The sequence below is a fragment of the Leopardus geoffroyi genome, chromosome D4, assembly GCF_018350155.1.
Source record: "Leopardus geoffroyi isolate Oge1 chromosome D4, O.geoffroyi_Oge1_pat1.0, whole genome shotgun sequence".
NCBI classification, from domain to species: Eukaryota; Metazoa; Chordata; class Mammalia; order Carnivora; family Felidae; genus Leopardus; species Leopardus geoffroyi.
In genome coordinates this window covers 39,596,630-39,617,929 of record NC_059342.1, presented here as the reverse complement: position 1 = coordinate 39,617,929, position 21,300 = coordinate 39,596,630, and the positions used below count along the sequence as shown (strand labels likewise).

The window sequence follows — 21,300 nt, the reverse complement described above, 5'->3', positions numbered from 1 at the left end:
GAAACTCGAATGTGAGAAGTGATGTAAAGTAAGCACAAACTAGGTGCTACGTGAATTCAGCAGAAAAAAGATTATTTCTGACTGGCGCAAGGATTGGGAGAGGAGGGTGGAGGAACAGGTTCGGGAGCAGATGGCAGTTGAGGTGGACACTGAAGGATGAGAGCAGAGCCTACAGACAGACAGCCTTCTGATCGGAGGGAGGGAACCACGTGAGAAAGATAGGAGGGCATTTACAGAGCACCTTTGGGTGAGGACAGACACGCTGGTCCGATTGGTTAAGTACGTGAACCGCCATCATGATACATAAGGTCTCCATATTTAATCTATTTGCCAAATATAAAATTTTACACGGGGGCGCCCGGGTGACTCAGTCTGTTACGCGTCAGACTCTTGATTTTGTCTCAGGCTGTGGTCTCACAGTAGTGAGATCGAGCCCCACGTCTGGCTCTGCACTGGCAGCGTGGAGCCTGCCTAGGATTCTCTCTCCCTCTCCCTCTGCCCCTCCCCTGCTCATGCTCTGTCTCTCTCTCTCTCAAAATAAATAAATGAACTTAAAAAATTTTCACATGTACCTTATATAGAATACAGTATAATTTGTTATACTTTACAAAGACTGTTTGTTGTTTTATATGATGATAACCTAGCATGGTTCAGAAAATTGAAAATGTGTTTTCTGGAAACCACACGAAGGAGGTCGATGTCTTTTTTTTGTTTTCATGGCTTATGCACCTGTACAGTGTCGGCTACCTCAACATTTCTCAATAATCGCTGAAATGAGTTCAACCAGGTGAACAATTAAGTTGCTCAAGCAGTAAGAGTTTCTTAAAATACAGATGCATAAAATGGGGACGTTTGGTTATTACCCTCTTCAAAATGTATGTAGTTTTGCAGAGTAACGACTTAATATGACACCTGAGTTTTGTCCCTGGCTGAGATCTCATAATTCCTTCTCACTCTTTCTTTCGTTCTGTTTCTAAGGAAGGTGGACGGTGGGTATAATACCGTGTTCAGACATGCATGGCTCCTTGGTTCACAACAGTGAAACATGCATGCCCATTGAATGATCTTTGGTCTCTTCATGCTATGTACAGTTCAAAAGTGGTGTGGTAGCTTTTGTTCTGGTAAAATTTCTAAATCAAGATTTACAAATAAGTTGGGACCGTCTGGAACCCAGTGTGTGTAACTCAACGTACAGGGGATTGTTGACCCAGCTGGCCAATCCTAACTTACTGGGAGGGAGCATTTAATCAGTGCCTTCGGTCACTTACCATTCATAGCAATTTTAGGGTCTCTGATTTATAAATGAGGAATAGGAGACAGCAAGAGTCTAATAAACGTGACCACGATTCCACACTGGTAACATGTGGTTGGGAGTCAAATCCCAGCTCCTTGACTGGAGTGCTCCCTGTTGCTAAACCACCTATGACTCACATTCCTGCCCTGATTCCAGGCTCTTGGTCAGCCCTAGAACTCTATGTAAAATCTGATCCAGTTGCCCGTTCTTGGAATCTAGAGTTTGCTTTCCTGGAAGCATTTGAATTCTGAGGGTTTTCAGACTTTTCTTATTCTCTTCCTGGGGAGCAGAGAGTAACCATAATCCTTCTTCCGGTATTCTCTCCCTCTTCACCCTCAGTACATCTCCTTCACATAAATGAGAAGCCAGGGACATGACTGGTATCTGTGGGCCATAGCTTGACCACATACCACCCAGGACCGAACTTACTCAGGCTCGTGGACGGTGGGCCACAGTCACTGTGGACCCTGTACTTGGATGTCCCAGAAGGGTCATGTGGCATTCCTGGAGGCCTGGATTTAGGACCATTTCCTTAAATAATAATAATAACAACAATAATAATAATAATATAATAATAATAATAATAATAATAATAAATTAATAAACAAAAAGTACCCGGATCTTGAAGGGAGTTCCAGGAAGTAGTAGCAAGAGTGAGAGAGCAGTGAAATCATGCGAGGTTTATCAAAGGTGCATGGAAATAGGTCTATGCAAAGTATTTGCAGTATGTACAAGTTCTACTTTTGTGTGATTCATGACCCTGGAACAAGGGTGGGGGAGTGCTGGTAACGGCAGCTCACTCTTCTTTAATCAGGGAAGGATTTGTGAAAGTGGTTTCGAGAGACCTTTGAAGTAATTCCAACAAGGTTCTAATTGTGGTTGTGGTTTTCCTTTTTCTTTCTTTCTTTTCTTAAATGGGTAGACTTTAGTCTCCCAGGTGCTACCGAGCTGAGTGCATCAGTAGGAACCCCTGAGCCTTCATTCTCTGTGCATGGGCCATGGCAAATAAAACCGTAGCCATTGCCCTGTATATTTAGAAAGCGGAGGAAAAATTTTCCTGGGAAATTATTTGGCATCTAAACGTTTCACTTTTGTTTAAACAGACCCAGATTTTATTCAAAGAGTTCTGCTTTTACTGGTCTTTGTTACAAGCATACCTGGGTTTCGTTCTAACCTTTGGTTTCAAAACACTTGAGCAAATTCTAGTGTTTAATCATTTATTTGCTTCCTGCTTACGCTGATCTTTTTCCTCTTGATACTTGTTTTCAGGTTACCTGGAGGATAGTTTTGTAAAATCTGGAGTCTTCAATGTATCAGAACTTGTGAGGGTATCCAGAAGTAAGTAAATTGTTTTCTTATTATTTAATTATACGGTATGATTTAACATATTTTATATCTTGAAACTTAAATACAGTATTAAGAAAATTTGAGTGTCAAATCTCCGTCTTGCTGATAAAATCATCAGTGAATCTATTTTGTCTGATTTTCCAAAATATTTGCATTTAAATCCTCAAATTTTGGAGTACAAAAGTTATTTGGGGGTTGCTCTGATTGCTGTGTTATTGGTATCCATTTAATTCACTGCTCGCTCTGTGACCATAGATGGTCATTTATATCAAAGGAAGCGTGATTAATTCAATGTGCTCCATTTTGTTATGATAACCCACATAAGTTTCCTGTCGATAAGTGCTTTTTCATTTTACTAACATTTTGGTGGAGACTTGGAGATGTACAGGATATACACAGTAACATGCAGCGTGGAGAGGGATGCAGAAATTAATTTTGCAGATTGTCGTTTGGATATAGATAGAAAGCATTGTTATCCGAAACAATGTCCAATTGTTTTAACTGGCCACCTCACCTGAGACAGCATTCTTGACAGGCCGGATGCGATTTTTCTCCGGGAAGTTCACCTGGCCAGCTAGTTACCTAGGCCAAAGAGTAGTTTACTGACTCAACTTTTTTACTTATTGCTGATGGGTACAGAGGTAGCTCTTAAGGCACGGCTGATTGTTAAAGGAGGGGACTCATTTCTTCTTGCTCTCTTCTCCGATTTAGCTTATTTGTGTAACTTGGAAGGCTGTTCACCTGACATTTTGTTAGAGAGCGTCACAGTTGGGAATGATATCACTCAGATGATGTGGTGGCATTCTGTTCTCGTTTCGTTTGCGTTTGCTATTTGGGTCAAATTCCGAGGTCATGGGAACAAGAATTATGGTGATCCAAAAAGAACGGAGCTAATCATGGAGGGGAAGTTTAGGTGGTCTTTTAGAGTTATGGCCCAGTAAAGTGATCCCCAAGTTAGGAGGTCTTTTGAACCATAGTTTCTTCAAGAGTTCTAGTTTCTAGAGTGGCCAGTGCAAATAGCATATATCCCAGGGCGTCATATACGTGAACATTTAAGACCTTAAATAACTTATCCTTTCTGACATGTTCTCCAGTAGATGAACATATGCACCCAAAGGCTTCTTTCATGGGTCTGTTTACTTAGGGCAGTGTAGACCGAAATCTAATATCCTATATCCCAGCAACTCCAGGGTTCGTTCGCTAGACAAGAGGATTCTGATGGTCTGCTTCATTGACCAAGGCAATGAGCCTTGCGTGTTTTTCCCTGATCGATAATGGGGTATGGAAGGCCTCTGACATTTGAAAGTTTTCTGTATTTATTTTTAATTTGGAAAGGAACGTGCCTGACTTCTTACCACTCTCGGGCATCATGTAAGGAAGGGGGAATTTGAAAGTGTGTGTGTGGGGGGGTGTTTTCCCTATACTGTTCTTTAGCAGAGAGGCTATACTGCTACATTAGGAGACATTATACCATTATTTGTTTAAATTTGTCCTTTCCCAAGTTTCATGATATATTTTCCTCCTTCTTGTGAGGACAGACCAACCATCTGTTAGAACATATTATTAATTCCTCATTCTAGGTAACATTATGCTAGATGCTACAGAAGGGCAACCACATAGAACCTTTAAATTCCCAGAGTGATATTTTGAAAAAATCTGAATTTGAAACATAAGAGAAGGTGAGAAACATACCTCTCTGTAGCAGTTGAAAAGTGAGGTAAACTTAATATACTTCATTCTTTTTATGCTTATACTGTCATCTCTTAGAGGGTTTTAAGGTATCTGTTAGGACACACATTACTGATTTGTAATTCGTGTATTAATTATCTGTATTTTCATTCATTAGTTAATTTATTCAGCAAACATTTATTTTCTACTCGGTATGTGAATAGGTGTCTGTGAAATGCTTGAGAAGTTATTCTCCTAAGTGTTTTAATATATTCACATCATAACCTTATTTACACAATGGAACTTCATTGTTTATGAAATAAGGGTTTGCTAAGTAAGCAGAAACTTCAGCACAACCCTTCTGCTGTAGATCACCAGTTCTGACTTCCCGAGGGTTTACGGTATGTTAATGGCTTCTGTCCTCCAGGGTTTTACTATCATGTGACCCACTAATGTGCGTGTTGACTTTCCTAATGGAGCTGCTCAGTTGTAGGATAGCGATCTTTCTGTTGCATGATATTATCTCCATCTTAAAAGTTGATTTAGGATCGGCTTTTGGAGTGAGAAGAACAACGAGAGAGATGAGGGGTTGGCCTCCAACTCTTAGAATCTGAGGCTCTTCGGAGCTCCTTTTCTAAGAGGACATTGGCAGGCCTCTTAAACATGATTTGCAGCTTTCAAATTTCTTGCAGTTTTCTGGGAGAGGCGCTAACACTGGTCTTTGCGTCTGATGGAAGTTCTTTCCGAGGCTTTTAAGCAGGAGTATCAACTTGGGACTTGCCATGCTCATATACTCTCTTTGTTATTACGTACATTTGGTGAGAGCTGCTTCAGATTTTGGCCATGTTTGTTATTAATCTACTCGTCTTCTTGCACTCTCCCATTTAATGTCAGGGTGCACACTAAATTTTTACAATGCTCATGTAGAAATCATTTTTATTGATGTCTTGATCCTCTCTAACAATCCTTCTGCAACAAAATTTAGAAAAATAAAATTTCCAAAATTTTTTTTTATTACTATTTTGCTATGAATTTCATCTAGTATGTTTATGGCCAAGCAATCTGTGTTGACTGTTAAGTCAGATGTATGAAATAGAAACTACAGATCTTCGCTCAAATATTGCATAGCTTAATACATTTCAAATACTTTACAAAAGATATAACCTGTAAGTTTCCTGTTAGTAATTCAGTTCTTTGAATTGTATCCAGTACTTGTAGAAGGCTGGACAGATTACTGACTTTCACTGAGTCCCTCAAATGCCTCCTCCTAGCACATACCCTGCTTTCCACTGTCACATAGAACATGATTCTAATAATAAACTTTAAAGCATGTGGTTACTGTGGGATTTTTTACCTTGCATTTTTTTTAACCTCCGGTGTACCTCAGGCCACAACAAGCAGTTACATTTCAGCTGCCCAAAGAATTCAAGCCATTAGGCACAGTTACACATTGAATACAAACATTTTCAGTGTAAAATGAGGTTAAAGTGCATTATATAAAGAGTGATTTAGCAGAAGGTATAAACTCCAGAAGTTTGGAGCTGAGATTATCCTGTATATATTGATTTTATTTTTATTATGGGAAGAGAGATGTTCATTGTATATTCTTTGATTCATTATCTGCAGTAACACATGTGCCTCCTACTCATACTTTCTTAAAAATATTTTAAGGTTAATCTTGGCCTACCTGATATTGAAATAGAATTCATGGGGCGCCTGGGTGAATCAGTCGGTTGAGTGTCCAACTCTCGGTTTCGGCGCAGGTCATGATCTCACAGTTCATGGGATCGAGGCCCACTTTGGGCTCCGTGCTGGGAGTGTGGAGCCTGCTTGGGATTCTCTCTCTCTCTCTCTCTCTCTCTCTCTCTCTCTCTCTTTGCCCCTCCCCCATTTGTGCACGTGTGTGCTTGCTTTCTCTCTCTCTCTTGCTCAAAATAAGTAGACACTTAAAAAAATACAATTCAGCTAACAGAGAACATATTTAGTGAACACGTTAAAATTCTGGGTAAGAAAAATTCCTCGAAAATCTGCATTCCTTTTGGAATCATATATTCAACTTGAATCAGTTAGGAGAGAGGAAGATTAAGTAGACTGTGTGTTCTTCGAGTGAATCACAAGAGCTCTAGAGTTTTGTTGCCACAGTCCCAGGACACCTTTTCTCTCATTAGAGCTTTTGAAGGCCTGATAGAAATAGGGAAAGAAAGAAACTGTTCTTAAGCACTGTCCTTTGACACCAACCTGCCTGGTCTCACTTTGCATATTATCTCTGCCCCTGACTTTGCTGTTGTGATAACCCCCTGTTGAGAATGACCTCCCCTTAATACCTTACTCATTCTCCGAAGCCCAGTACAAGCTATGGTTTCTCCACAGGGTTCTTGGATCATTCAAGCGTGGATTGGATTCTTCTTCCCATGAAGTCCTATAGAATTTCTTGGTCATGTTTTTCATTGGGCATTTTCATTATAATCTGCATTACGCTGGTATTTCTGGTTTTTTCATAAGTGTTTTGTTCACCCAGATTGTTGTCCAATCTGTTTTATTAAGGACGGGAACTATCTCAGACTGTCCTGAATCCCTTGCAGCACCTGCCTAAAATGGACACAAGTAACAAGTTGTTGAATGAACAGATTTGCAGCAAATAGGTTCATTTATACCTCTTCATCTGCTTTTGGTGTATTTTGAACTGTTCACTCTTTGCTAACTACTCCAGACTGCCAGGGAGGAGATGTGGGGAAGAAATCATGGAAAGAAGGGAACTCCCATTGTTGAATGCCTGTTATGCACTAGACAGGATGCTGGGCTTTTATCACTCTTTACCTCATTTCATCTTCAAAATAATCATAGGTGTAGGGGCGCCTGGGTGGCGCAGTCGGTTAAGCGTCCGACTTCAGCCAGGTCACGATCTTGCGGTCCGTGAGTTCGAGCCCCGCATCAGGCTCTGGGCTGATGGCTCAGAGCCTGGAGCCTGTTTCCAATTCTGTGTCTCCCTCTCTCTCTGCCCCTCCCCTGTTCATGCTCTGTCTCTCTCTGTCCCAAAAATAAATAAACGTTGAAAAAAAAAATAATCATAGGTGCTAGGTTACTATTCTTCTCATTTTACAGTTTGGGAAATTGGAGCATAGAGCTCAGAACTGGCAGAGGGAGTTCAGAGTCAATGGCTACCTCCCGAGATTCTTCTCCTTCTAATACAACATGCTGCCTCCTGGATTTATTCAAGATGTCTAGAAACCAATTTTTAAAATTGGAACAGATGTCATCCATTGTATCAAAACCAATACTTACATATAAACATCTCAGTTCCAAATGTATCAGCGAACTCAAAAAGATTTCCTTTTTTTTTTTTTTTTTCAGAGAAAGAGAGTGTGAGCATATGCATGGAGGAGGGGCAGACGGAGAGGGAGAGAGAATCCCAGGCAGGCTCTGCACTGTCAGCATAGAGCCCAAAGTGGGGCTCGATCTCATGACCTGAGCCAAAATCAAAAGTTGGATGTTTAATCGATTAAGATTCCTCGATTTACAAAATAATACCTTAAAGTGCAAAACTCCATGAGTACATTTTAAGTGATTTTTATAAATTTGGGCATAAAAACTTAAAAAACAAAACATAAATATTGAGTAAAAGCCACACTTAACTATTCATACATGAAACCTCAATATGTATTTTGGGAGGAAAAAGTTGGCTTTTATTTTCATATGTGTCAATGTTACTCATATACCTGCCCTAATACAAGAATTAGTTATATCAAATAATGATTAATATGATTTCTAATGCATTCTAACATTAATGTTAATATTCTAATTTGATTTATTGAACAAATGATTTGGTTTTTGAGAACCAACTATATACAAAACACCTTGCTTGGCGTTGAGCAATAGGAAACATGTCGTTTCCTCTGACGCATCTACAGACTAGTGTGGTGACAGATGTAGTGACAACTGTTACAAAGGGGTGAGGGAAGAAGGCTGGGGACTGGGAAGAGGGGAAGTGGTAACCAATGATTATAGTCTGAGTGCCTCAAACTTGAACAGTGTCCAAACTTGAACACTGGCATCATGAGGAAGTCTTCAGGTTGTACCCTGGTGGATGGCTGAGGTTCGAGTCTCAGGGTAAAGAAAGTTTGCCCAGGGGCATGGCAAGTATTAGATTATTACATTCAAATAGAGATGGCAAGTGTAAATGTTTCTTTTTGTTTTATTCCTCAGCGCCCATAACCCAGGGAACTGGAGTCAACTTTCCAATTGGAGAAATCCCGAGCCAACCATACTATCATGACATGAACTCGGGGGTCAATCTTCAGAGGTCACTGTCTTCTCCACCAAGCAGGTAACTGAAGGAAGAACTGTGCTTATTCTCGGTCTATGTGCAGATTGGTAGACGGGTGTGCAGATAGGAAGGTAGGTAGATATGCAGATGGGTAGGTAGGTAAAGATAGAGGGGAAAGAAAGCCGAGAAAGAGTTCAAGACTTTTTGCTGATTTTACATATATTTTTCATCTTAGATGATTAAATTTATTTTGATATTTGAAAATTAAATGTAATTGTTGTTCAAGGCATTGAAAAATATCTTTTGGGTGGGACAAAGCAACTCTGAAGCTATATGAATATGATTTTTCCAGAGCATTACATACACCCGTGATCAAATGTAAGCACATACATGAATTCCAGAGCAAAACATTTCATTGTATGATATCCACTTTTTAAGAATAAGGGAATACGGGTGATTATTTTCCTAAGCTGTTCTAATGAAAGTTAGTTGCATTTGAATTAATTATGGGGCTATGAACATTTATGTGTTTATTAACTGAGTTCAATTTTATATCACTTATGGTCAAACTGCATTTTCATATAGTTTGCATAGCAAGGTAATTTGGTTTATTATCACTAAAATTGTGACATAGTTGGGTCTTAGAAATGCTTTAGTTTTTCTACAATTGAGTGTGAATAGTACTTTCTTCTTTGGTCTGATTCGGTCTTATTTGGTCTGATGGGTCAGCCATTTGGTTTTAGATATTATGCCATTCACAATAAAAATGGTTTCGAAAACATTTCTTTGTTATTTCCTTATGAAAATCTTTTCTGTCTCACTCTCGGTCTCTCTTGTGTATTCACTGCTGATTCACAGCTGAGAGAATTAGCTTTATGGAGAGTTTGAAAAAATGTGCATCCTAACGTTGGATACCATAGAAATAAACTAAAGAACAATTATTAACTCTCACCGTGGTTTTGCATGGATAGAAATTGCCATCTTTACATGATGTTAATACTCTGGGAACCATGAGTCCAATATTAATCACAAGTACATCGGTGAATACACACAGAGGTACGTGTGCTTCTAGGATTTGGAAGCAGTGCAGCGAAAACAGGACAGTCTTGGAGGTCAGAAGTCCTTACTTTGTATCAGGCTGCTTCCACTAACAAACATGCCCTGGGAAATTCACGGAATTTCTCCAAATTTGTCTCCCCACTTGCAAGAAAAAGGAGGACCGATTTATGTATGGGAGTTCTGCAGTCGGACTTTGAGAGACTGTGGCATTAAGTTTCTTAGCACTACATAGTTAATTCGGAAGATATCTTTTTTTAGTTTTTACCTACAGAGATGTGAATAAGGGTTCTTTTTTTTCTTGATTTAAGGAAACACATCCATTTTCATAGTCCTTATGACTGTTTAATAGGGCATTGGTGGGAATATATGAAAACGGTATATCATGCCAAATGGTCTGTGCCATGAAATAGCTGTTTAAGCTCTACCCTAAATATTTACTTTACTATTTTTAAAAAACACTTGTAAAGCGTTCTTAGTTTGTTTTTTTAATGTTTACTTACTTTTGAGAGAGACAGAGATAGAGTGTGAGTGGGAGAGGGGCAGGGAGAGAGGGAGACACAGAATCCGAAGCAGGCTTCCGGGTTCTGAGCTGTCAGCACAAAGCCCGATGTGGGACTCGAACTCACAAACCCTTAGATCACAGCCTGAGCTGAAGTCGGATGCTCAACTGACTGAGCCACCCCGGTGCCCATATATTTACTTTTCTTAATAATTGGGATGAACCGTGTTTTCTTTATTAAAATATATCATTTTAGAAGTATATCATTTGGTTTGAATTTGGCAATGGCCTGTTTTTCCATGGTTGATCGTAAGAATAAAAGATCACATGGGGCACCTGGGTGGCTTAGTAGGTTAGGCGACTGACTCTTGATTTTGGCTCAGGTCACGATCTCACAGTTCATGAGTTCTAGCCCTGCATCATGCTCTTTGCTGACAGTGTGGAACCTGCTTGGGATTCTCTCTCTGCCTCTCCACTGGTCACATGCTCTTTCTCAAAATATATAAACTTAACAAAAAATAAAGGATCACTAACCTACTTTTTAGAAAAATATAAAGAATATGTAAAATAATTTATAATCAATAAAGTATAACAGAATTTTTAAATATTATTAATTATAGGATTGCTGATAATAATTACTATTCAATAAGTATCTTCTAAATGTCAGCCACTTAACTAAGAGATTTCCCTTTAATAACTCATTTAAGCCTCTCAACCACTCCCCTTTGAACTAGGTTTTATTGTTTCCATTTTATAAATGATTAAATGAGTTTAGAAAGGTTAAGGAGCTTACTACTAAGAAGTAGTGAGTGGTCTAGTCAAGATTTGGTACGAGGCTGGTTCCACTCCAAAGTTCATGTTCCACTTTAGTCAATTGCCTTATCTTTGAATTAATATGAAAAGATTACATTGTTAATGGCAAGTGCTATGCTAATGAATATTATTAATATTGATAATAATGATAAGAGTCAGGTAAATCTTAACAGTTTGAGAATTAGTACACACATCACATCAAGAATTCACTTTTTAGTACTGAAATTTCTTTGGAAATCTACTTCAAAAGGTAAATATAATAAACATCCTACCTGTTAGGCAGGTACAGTTATAATATGGCGTAATAAATGATATATACAACTAGAAATATTTGCTATGCCTATAGAAGTCTTGAATACACTCTATTTTTTCAGAAATGATTCTGAGAGACTATTACTTTGGTTTATGTAAACTTTCACAGTAAAAATCTTCTCAAATCATATACCGTCACATGCTACACGCTGTCTTAGCCCACTAATGTAACTATTATCATATTTTAACAGCAAAAGACCCAAAACTATATCTATAGATGAAAATATGGAACCAAGTCCTACAGGAGACTTCTATCCCTCTCCGAATTCACCAGCTGCTGGAAGTCGAACATGGCATGAAAGAGATCAAGGTGAGCGATAAGCAGGTTCCTCTAGAGACTTTCCAGTACGATGCCAGCTGGCTTCAAAAGTTCCATTGAGTCAAAATTTCATAATTGAATCGATATGGATTATATTTTCTTCATAAAATGATTGCAGTGAAATTATTTTTAGATAATGTACTAGTCACATGTTATCAAAGTTACAAAAGTCCCTTATTTTCCATGTCTATTGGACTTCTTCTCCCAGACAGAATGATCTTTTAGAACCTCCAATTATGGATGTCTGTCTGCATTCGTGGGTTGGATTGCAACAAGACTATAAGCTCTGATTCAATGAGATCAGATTGCTACTCTGTGTGGGGTGTTTCAGGGAGCAGCCACACTTTGAGCGGTTTACAGGTGCCAGTTACTGAAAATTCCCATTTCAAGGAAGCCATAATTCCATTTGAGAAGTGGGTACAGCGTAAACAATAAATACAAGTGTAATGTAAGGAACTTTGCGTCTGAGTCAATCTAATTGTTCTTTCTAGATGAAACTATGACCCAGTTGTAGGGCAGCTTTGAAGAAAAGTAGAATTTTATAGACGTTATTTGTCTATATGGACATTTGCTCCATTTGCTAAATGGAGACTTCGCGCTTTTTCATTCTTAAAGTCTATTGGATTAAATATATTTCATTAGACATCCTCATGCCTTTTGGCTACAATGAGAGGAAAAGTATTAAACATAGAAATTAAAAAAATTAGCTAACTCCAGTGTCTTGTTGGTATGTGTGTGTATAAATATGACTTACATCAGCAGCATAAAAAATAGTTGAAAATTTATCTTTTACATCAGATATTATATTTTATTAAAAGTGTAAAAGAAAAAAAAATCTCTTTACCAATGGCTTTTAGCCCATGACTTGAGTGTCTATATCTCAGGTTGGGGGACTGTGTACTAGGTTACCTCAGGAGACAAATGACTCTGAAGCATAGCAGTTAAAGTCAAAGTCAGCTCCTTATTCAGGAGCTGCTGAATATTATTTATAGACGTTTGCTATAAATAGACGCTGCTATATAGACGTTGCTTATTTGCTGCTCCCCATTTTCATACCACGCGCCATAGGGTTTAAAGAATAATGAAACAACTTCATGGAGGAATTGGACTTTGAGTCAGGTGGGTCTCCTTTAGCATGTTGGGATTGTCAACTGGTAAAGAAGGGGCAGGGCAGGCAGAGGGAAAAGTAGAGCCAAGCACTGCGCAAGAGTGAGTTTCAGAATGGCCACGTTGTACTGTGTGGCGGGACACTGCGTGGGTAAGGAAATAAGGAGAGATGACGGGCTGTTTTAAAGAAGGATCTGAAAATCAGCTGGAGAGTTTTGGCTCTGAGATGACTTCCCCCTCTTCCAAATCTATTCCTCAGACAGCAGACAGGGTCTTTATAAAACTTCATACCATCATATTACTGCCCTGCTTAAATCCTTCAGCAACTTTCCAGTCCTCTTAGGAGAAAATCCAAATTCTCTTGTATGATGGACAAGCCCTGTTCCTTGTCTGGCCTCAGACCACCACCCTGGCCTCAGCAGGTGCTGGCTGCTGTTTCTTCTTGCACTTTACTTGCTGCTTTGTAGTACTGGGGAAGGCAAAACCTAAGAGCTTCATCTAAGCCATGCCCTCTGGAATTCTCCTCTTCTAACTCTCCATCTGGCACAGTTTTTGGCATCTTTCAAGTCCCAACCTAAATTGAGGAAGTTCAATCTAAATTAGATCTTGCTATTTTTCTCTCCTGACACCCCATAGTGTCCTTTCATTGTTCTCGTAATAGACAGTTATGTGCTCATTTATGGGATTCATTGTCTAAATCCGTCTGCGCTGTGAGGGCAGGGACCTTATCTATTTTGGCTATTATGTAACCAGCACGTTGGTGCATAGTAGGGGCACAAAAGGTATTTGTTGGATAAATGAAACACTGATAGAGCATAAGTCTCATTAGTGAAGGCAAGAAATAGTATTTCTGGGACTTTCACCAGATTTGCAGAAGTAAGAATAAAAAAACAAAACCCTCAACCCTTTATATATTATTGCTTGTTTAACTGGGCATTGTCAGTTTCTTCTAAACAAAGCCATATTTTCCCCTTCCGAAAATTATTCTGGAAAAGATTCTAATGGTAATAATAATAACACTGTGAATGTGTGGGAATGGATGTGTTGTTCAGAAGTGTAGGTGTTCTTTATTATAGAGAGTGTCACTTTTTAAAAATTGATTCCTCTTTCAGCCTATTGAATAAAGCCAATCTCAAATCATATTATAAAACATTTTTGAAAAGTAGAAGGGAAACTGTCATTCTTTCTCTTTGTAAAATCGTTGTATTGTCTTGGTGATTTTCTTTTGTCGAGATGACTAGAATTACTGGCGAAGTCTGGAAGGGCATATTATATTAAGAGTAAGGAAGAATGATCCATTCTCAAGTGTACTTACAAAAAAGAAAAAAAAAAAAACTCTTGTCACTTTAATTCTGAAGACCCTGAAGACTTAGTAATGTGCACAATAAGCCATTGTGGGAAGAAGACTTGAACTACAATAAAAAAAAAAAATGAGGGCAGTACAGTACTATCTTTTTAAATTTGCTAAGCCAGATGCAGTCCTTTTGTTCTTAGAAAATTGCTTTTTTAAAATTTGCAAAATAAAATGCCCCATGGTTGTTCCTGTCCGTCTTCAAATATTCTTCAGACACACTTGCCCATCACGAAGGGACTATTCTAAAGGGCGTACTGAGCACCACTCGATATTTGTAATGGCTTTAGTCCATGTCTTATACTTGTCTCTCCCACAAAGCCCTGCGCTAATTGGTAATCAATAACTACTTATTGGTTGATTGAAATATGCTTGTGTTTATAATTGGCAGGAATGTTTACAATTTCCCATTAATTATTTCCCAAGCACGCCTTATTCTGTTAGTGTTCACTTTGCATATTAAAAGCCTGCCAGAGCCCTTAGCAACACTAATTTTTGAAACATAAGAATTAAAGGTAACAAAATTGTGGACAATATGTGGCGTTCTACTTTCCCTTATAATCTGAACACCAACCTAAACAACCATTGAGATTTATTCCATGTAAGCAAAAATATAGGATATAATGTAACTAAAGTAATACTGTATACTCACTGTATTTTAAGAAGAAATCAGGCAAATTTGCAGTGAAAAAAATCTAGGCTTATGTAATAATTAATATTTATGTGCTTCCTAATAATTTAATGAAAAAAGTATTTTTATTTTAGGGTATTATAAGCATAATTACTCATATTTGTATGTCTTTTTTTTTTTCACAAGCAGGAAAGTTACAGTGTCCTAGTCATAAAAGAATTGTGATTTTTAACTTTGCAGAATAGAGACATGAACATTTAAAAACTAAGCACCATGTAATAGTGTCAAACAGTTGGTAGGAATCTATATAATTTGCTTAAATTTCTCCTGATATATAGTGAGGGAAACTAAACTAAATTTATCAGTATCTACATTATGTAATACTTATATTTTTACTTTGTGTTCTTTTACATGTTGGGAAGGGAAGGAAAAAAGAAAACTGGCCACAAACAAAGAGCCAGACAGCCGCTGTTGCATTTCTTTCCTAGATTCTAAAGCATCCTTTCTTGCTAATCTCTTCTATGAATTTCCCAGCCTTAAACTTCCTGACTGTTCCAACGCACTTGAAAACTTGGGTTTTTTGTATATGATGTTCCATCATTTTCAGTTTTAGTGGTTAAATTAATAGAACCAGATTAGCTTATCAATGTGCATGCTGACAACTTCTTTTATTCCAATAGCACACAAAAAATACCATCTGAGATCTTGTGTGCCTTAATTTTTTTCCACCTGAGCCACTTCAGAGACTCAATTCCTACTTGATGTACTTTTCTTGAAATCATTAGAGTACTTTTTATAACTTCTAATAAAAGAGGGGAAAAAAAAAGAAATAGGTCTTGTGTTTTCTTCTAATAAATTACTTCCATGGGGCTAAGTCTTGTCATATGATAATGCCTAGGAATTTTTTAATAACTTTTTTTGATGTTTATTTATTCATTCTTATGAGAGAGACAGAGCATGAGTGGGGGAGGGGCAGAGAGAGAGGGAGACACAGGATCCAAAGCAGGCTCCGGGCTCTGAGCTGTCAGCACAGATCCCTATGCAGGGATTGAACTCGTGAACCACGAGATCATGACCCGAGTTGAAGTCGGGCGCTTAACGGACTGAGCCACCCAGGCTCCCCAATACCTAGGAATTGAACAGACTGACAAATGGTATGCTTGGATATTTGAAACAATGCTTTATCAATAACATTCTGTCACTGTCATTCTAATACTTGCAGATTCATCTAAGTCTGCATATAAGGCTCCTAAAACACTATTTAATAGACATTTATGACACAGTAAATATATTTGTTATATACAGCTGGGCTTTCTAAATGGAAAACTCAACAGCTTCTCAGTCTGATGAGTATTTAAACAACTTAGTTTTATAAATTGTAAATTCGAAAAACCTTTTCATGCAGTAAAATTTTACTAATTCCAACACATTTAGGATTTTAGGTAATTGGACTCAATTAACATTTATCAAATGCCTATTATTTGCCAGGAAGTTTTCTAGGCGTTGGGCACATAAATATGAATAAATTAAATTTCCAGCCCTTGACCTGCTGAGCAGAAAAATAATATTTTGCTATTTATGAAAAAAGGTTCTTCACAGAGAATAAATCATCTAAACCAGACTATGAGGGGACTGTCTGTGCCTCAGAAGTAGTTTACTTTTAAGCAGTATGGGACGTAAATCTTTACACAAAAATCAATGAATTGGTATGTTACCCGAAACTAGCACTACTTAGCAGTATATTGGTAGGTTATTAGAATTTTAAGGGTAGTTTAAAAATGTATACTGGACTCTCAAATAGGTAGTATTCAGGCACCATGTTCTGGTTGCTCTAAGTACTAGAAAATAACACTAACTTTAAAAATTTACAGTTCAATCACATAAGTAAGTCTCTTCAGTTAGTCTTTTGAAGTTTTCATATATTTCCTAGCCCTAGAGATATTTTGTAATAATTTTTCAACTGTTTCATTGGTAGTATAGTTTTAAATCTTGTGCTAAATGTCAGGTTCCGCTTCGTAGAGTTGTACGAGAATGTAGGATTAAATATCCAATGAATTGAACCAAAAGTCTCCAGGGAACACTGGGGCTACAGAATAATAATGCCAACCTAACATCATGAGTTCAGTCAGTCATAGAAAATATAATGATAGAACCAGAATAAGAGACCAGTATTTCTTGGTGTGAGTTGAAGGAATGTTAATAGGCACCCTAGATACGAGAGCATTCAACTGAGTTTGGAAAACTCCATTGTAACAAAAATGTAACCTTTTTTTTTTCATTCATGAATCAATTTGTAGAATGTTTAATATACTGCCATGTGCTATCAATGTGGCTATCCTTGAGTGAATATTGACCGTGTTTAAGTTTGTGAGGTCAGAACATCTTTTTTTTTCCCCACTCAAGAATCTACAGAGAGGTTTAATCCTAGGTTCAAATTTTGGAAAACAGTGCTTTAACCTTAACTACAGTCCAACAAACGATATAATCTCAAGATTTCTGTAGAAGAAATAAAAGGAAAGATTTCTATAGAAATATGGGAGCTGCATAAATGAGCAGCTTTTACAAATAGTTGAATAACTACTGTCTGGGAGTCATTAACATTAAAGAAGTCCTAGAAGAAGGCAAGGCAAATGCTTAGTAATCTTCCTGGAAGGATTTTTAAGCTCCCTTTGGGAACCAGATAGAACACCAACAATTCCTTACATTCTTAAGGTTTATATCACAAGGATTAAATATCAAGTGCTCAAATATCAAATTTTGAGCTGGACAAAATCTGAGATATAAGTGCTTTTGATAAGTGCATGTCAAGAAATGGTTTGAATGTAACGTGCAAGCACAATTTTTAAGGTTTTTTGTTTGTTTGTTTAGCTGATAATTGAAAATATCGAAAGTGAATGATTTGCAGCTCTTGCCAAACTTTCTGTGAACTTCTCCATGTATCATGATGCCATTGGAGAGCAAACTCCACACTCCGGGGATTCCTTTGTCCTGCTATATTTCTTTCTCCTTCAGCTACACTGCTATAGTTGAAAAATCACAACGTGAGCATCTTTCAAACAGAAAGAAAAACAATAAATCGTAGGTGAAAGCTTTCATCAGCAGCTTCTAACCAGAGGAGTATTTTGGACGGGGCAAACCTGGGGACTTGTTAGAAAGACCAATACTACTTAATAGGGGAAAGTTATATTCAGTGCTCTGGAGACTTCATGACTTGAAAATACAGCATTTTTTTTCAGACAAACGACATTGGATAATTAGTTTGGAAAAATAACAGCTTGCAATTTAATGCTGGGTCTCTGGATTGATGGAGCACAGCCTAAAATAGGAAAGTGGAAAACCCACGAGAGATGGTGCACTCAGTATGATAGTGCGCCATGCAAAGTTTTTTGGAGTGATAAAAGGTTTTAATTCAAATCCTTTTACACATTGATGTCATGTTTAAGTTTATTTTAAAGTAGTTTAGAAAGCCAGTTTCTTTTGAGTTATTTTACTATGAATATCATATACAGTAAGAGATTGATTTTTCAGGGATAGAACACGGATTATTAGAACCCTAAGCAACATGTAGTTCAAGCACCTTCTTTTTCAGCTAAGCAATCTGAGGATCAGTGAGGGGCTGTCTTATCCCAAGTGTCTGGATAACGAAGAGCAGAGCCTAGGTCTTCTTTTTCAAAGGCTGTTTTTTTTTTTTTTTTCCCCCTCTGTCATCCCACAACCCATCTAGAGAATAAATATGTAAACTTAACCTATTTAGGGAGAAATGGAGAAATAGGAGAATTTGAAAGTATTCAACACTGTTTTGGCAGATGAACAGTTTTTCATGGAAGAGTCTGTTAAATCTTGTAGAACAAAAATGGGGGATTGGAGGTGAAGTTATGAGTTTTCAGGGTTCTGGAAGAATTGTCAAAACAAAGTATTGAGATAGTAAAATGTATATCTGATTTTTTTTTTAAAAAAACTATCTCTTAATATTAGTGTCATGATTAAAAGTTTTTGAACTAAAAAAACAAACAAGATATGCATGCTTGTGATAGATAAATGTGGAGAAGAGCCTTGGATTGAATGTTGAAACATGAGGTTTTAAAAGCTTTTTTGTTTGGGAAAACATGAAAGTAGACAGCTTCATAAGGTGAACGTCCATGTACCCAGCTTTAAACTGTTAACCAACATTGCCAATCTTGTTGCATTTACTAACTCTCTGTTTTTTGAAGTTTTCTTAAAATTAAATCCCAGACATTGTCATTTTACTTATAAATACGTCTAAGTGTTTTTATTTTTATTTTTAACACAACCCCAATACTAGTATCAATTTAACAAGCGTAATAATAATTGCTTAATACCACCTAATATGTATTCCATGTTTAAATTCCCCGGAATATTTCATAGGCTGTTTTGTTTAAATGAGGACCCAAAATGGTCCATTTAATGTGCTTGTATTTTCAGCCTCTTTTTAACCTATAATAGTTATATTGACTGTTTTTCTGTATTGACTATTTTTATTCGAACTCCTTTTTCTATGTCATCTATTTGCTGAAGGAACCACAGAAACGTAATTTTGTGTTCAATAAATACATGTAAATGAGGAAAACCAGATCTTCCTGCCCTTTGTGGCTACTGTTTACTGAGCACTTACTACCTTCGAGGACTGGGCCAAGACTTTACATGTATTTTGCTTTTCAATGCTAGTCGAAGAAAAACCATTTTACAGATCATTTAAACTAATCACTACATTGATTAAGAAAGTTGACATAAATCACACAGATGATAAGTAGCAGAAGCAAAATGGGAACCCTTGTTCATTTTGCTGTAGAACCCATACTACATACACTACTGTCCAAACAAGTCATTGTGATGTGCTTTGCAAACTAGTTATAAAACCTCTATGACGTTTTTGGTGTTTTTTTTTCCCCCTAATACATGGAACTTAAATACAGATAAATGCACGTAATGTAAGAAGGGTGTGTAGACTCTAGGGTTTCATGAATACAGTCCTTGGACTGGTCATGTTAAGATCTCATTTATATTTAATACTGAGATGTTGTTAATAAATAATCCTAAAGTCTTGGGGCCCCTGGCTGGCTCAATTGGTAAAACACATGACTCAATCTTGGGGTCGTGAGTTTAAGCCCCACGTTGGGCCTAGTGCTTAGTTAAAAAAAAATGTAATTAAAAGGGGCACCTGGGTGGGTCAGTCGGTTGAGCATCCAACTTCGGCTCCGGTCATGATCTCACAGCTCGTGAGTTTGAGCCCCGCGTCGGGCTCTGTGCTGACAGCTCGGAACCTGGAGCCTGCTTCAGATTCTGTGTCTCCGGCTCTCTCTGCCCCTCCCCCAACTTGCACTCTGTCTCTCAAAAATGAATAAATGTGAAAAAATTTTTAAAAACCCATAATTAATAAAAAATAATCCTAAAGTCTAGAATGTCATATATCCATATGTGCATATTTTAGTTCTGTTTCAATTTTTTGCCTTATGCTTAGAGCACTATAATGGTGATCAGGAAACCATGTACTGGTGTGGCCTTAGACAAATCCCTTAATTTCAGAAAGATTTAGAGTTTTCATCTGTAAAATAACAGGGTTGAATACTAAGGTCCCTTCTTGTCCAAAATTCTAGATTTTAAATTAATTGAACTTGAAGAATTTTTAGATCTGCACTACTTGAGTTTTTAAGCTTTCATTAACATGGATCTTTTTGAAAATTCAGAAAGTTTTCCATTTCCTAAATTATTTTTTAGATGTTTATTTTAAATACTGTCTTTGAATAACACAATAATTGGGCTGTTTATGTGCTTGCAGGCACCATATGTTTTGCCTTATAGCTGAGGAATGTGCAGTTCTTACAAATACATGTCCTGTCCTGCACCATCCTGGTACAACAAATGATTGATAGAGATTGAGTTATTATAACAGAACCTTGTTATGGGATCAGTGTCTCCTACTTTGAAAATAAATGACTCAGCCAGACGGCAACATTTATTTTCTCTAAATGACTGGGGATGTAGCAATAGGAGACCATTATCCTGTGACAATATTCTGTTTCATTGACATTATCTCACAAATGTAATTGGTCCATTACTAAATAGAGGTTTTGTTACTGATCAATTTCACGTGATTTCTAAAACCATTAGGATAATAAATATGCCATCGTAGTAATTTCATTGACAGAAGGTTCTTTTTTTCTTCATTTACATTTGTTAGAGGAAAAATATAGATTTAGGTTGAACTTAAACACTACAATTTATACCCGTTTTGGCTACTTTTCCATTAAGAGGAATAGAATATTGTGCAGAGTAATCATATTTGCATTGAGCGGCTGAACTAACGACCTTAACATTTTCGTGATTTTTTTCCTCTACCACACTAAACCACATCAAATCATAATTGTTCCTAAGCAATTAGTTTACTACCTCATTTTAATGATTTTATTTGAAATAAGTTCCAGATCATTTCTAGGACTTTCCTGTAAATCCACTAAAGTAACACATCAGTTAAATCAACCCTAACCATTACCAGCATGGATAATAACAGCATTAGTAACAACAGAAACCTTGAGATGTCTTGTAGCATAAATGTTTCTAAATGCATGGCTTTTCCCCAAATGTTCTCCTCTAAAATCTCATCTGTAATCTTGTTAA

The 21,300-nt window shown here is 37.3% G+C and overlaps 1 protein-coding gene across 15 annotated transcripts in view; it reads left to right on the top strand.

Annotated features, from left to right (window-relative positions):
• Positions 1-21,300, top strand: part of NFIB (nuclear factor I B) — a 453,529-nt gene that overhangs the window by 377,449 nt on the left and 54,780 nt on the right. For all 15 annotated transcript variants that reach the window (XM_045468032.1, XM_045468031.1, XM_045468045.1 and 12 more), the window contains exons 4-6: positions 2,564-2,632; positions 8,513-8,633; positions 11,448-11,566. In XM_045468032.1, the coding sequence (XP_045323988.1) occupies positions 2,564-2,632; positions 8,513-8,633; positions 11,448-11,566 (309 nt within the window). The remainder of the gene's footprint in view (positions 1-2,563; positions 2,633-8,512; positions 8,634-11,447; positions 11,567-21,300) is intronic.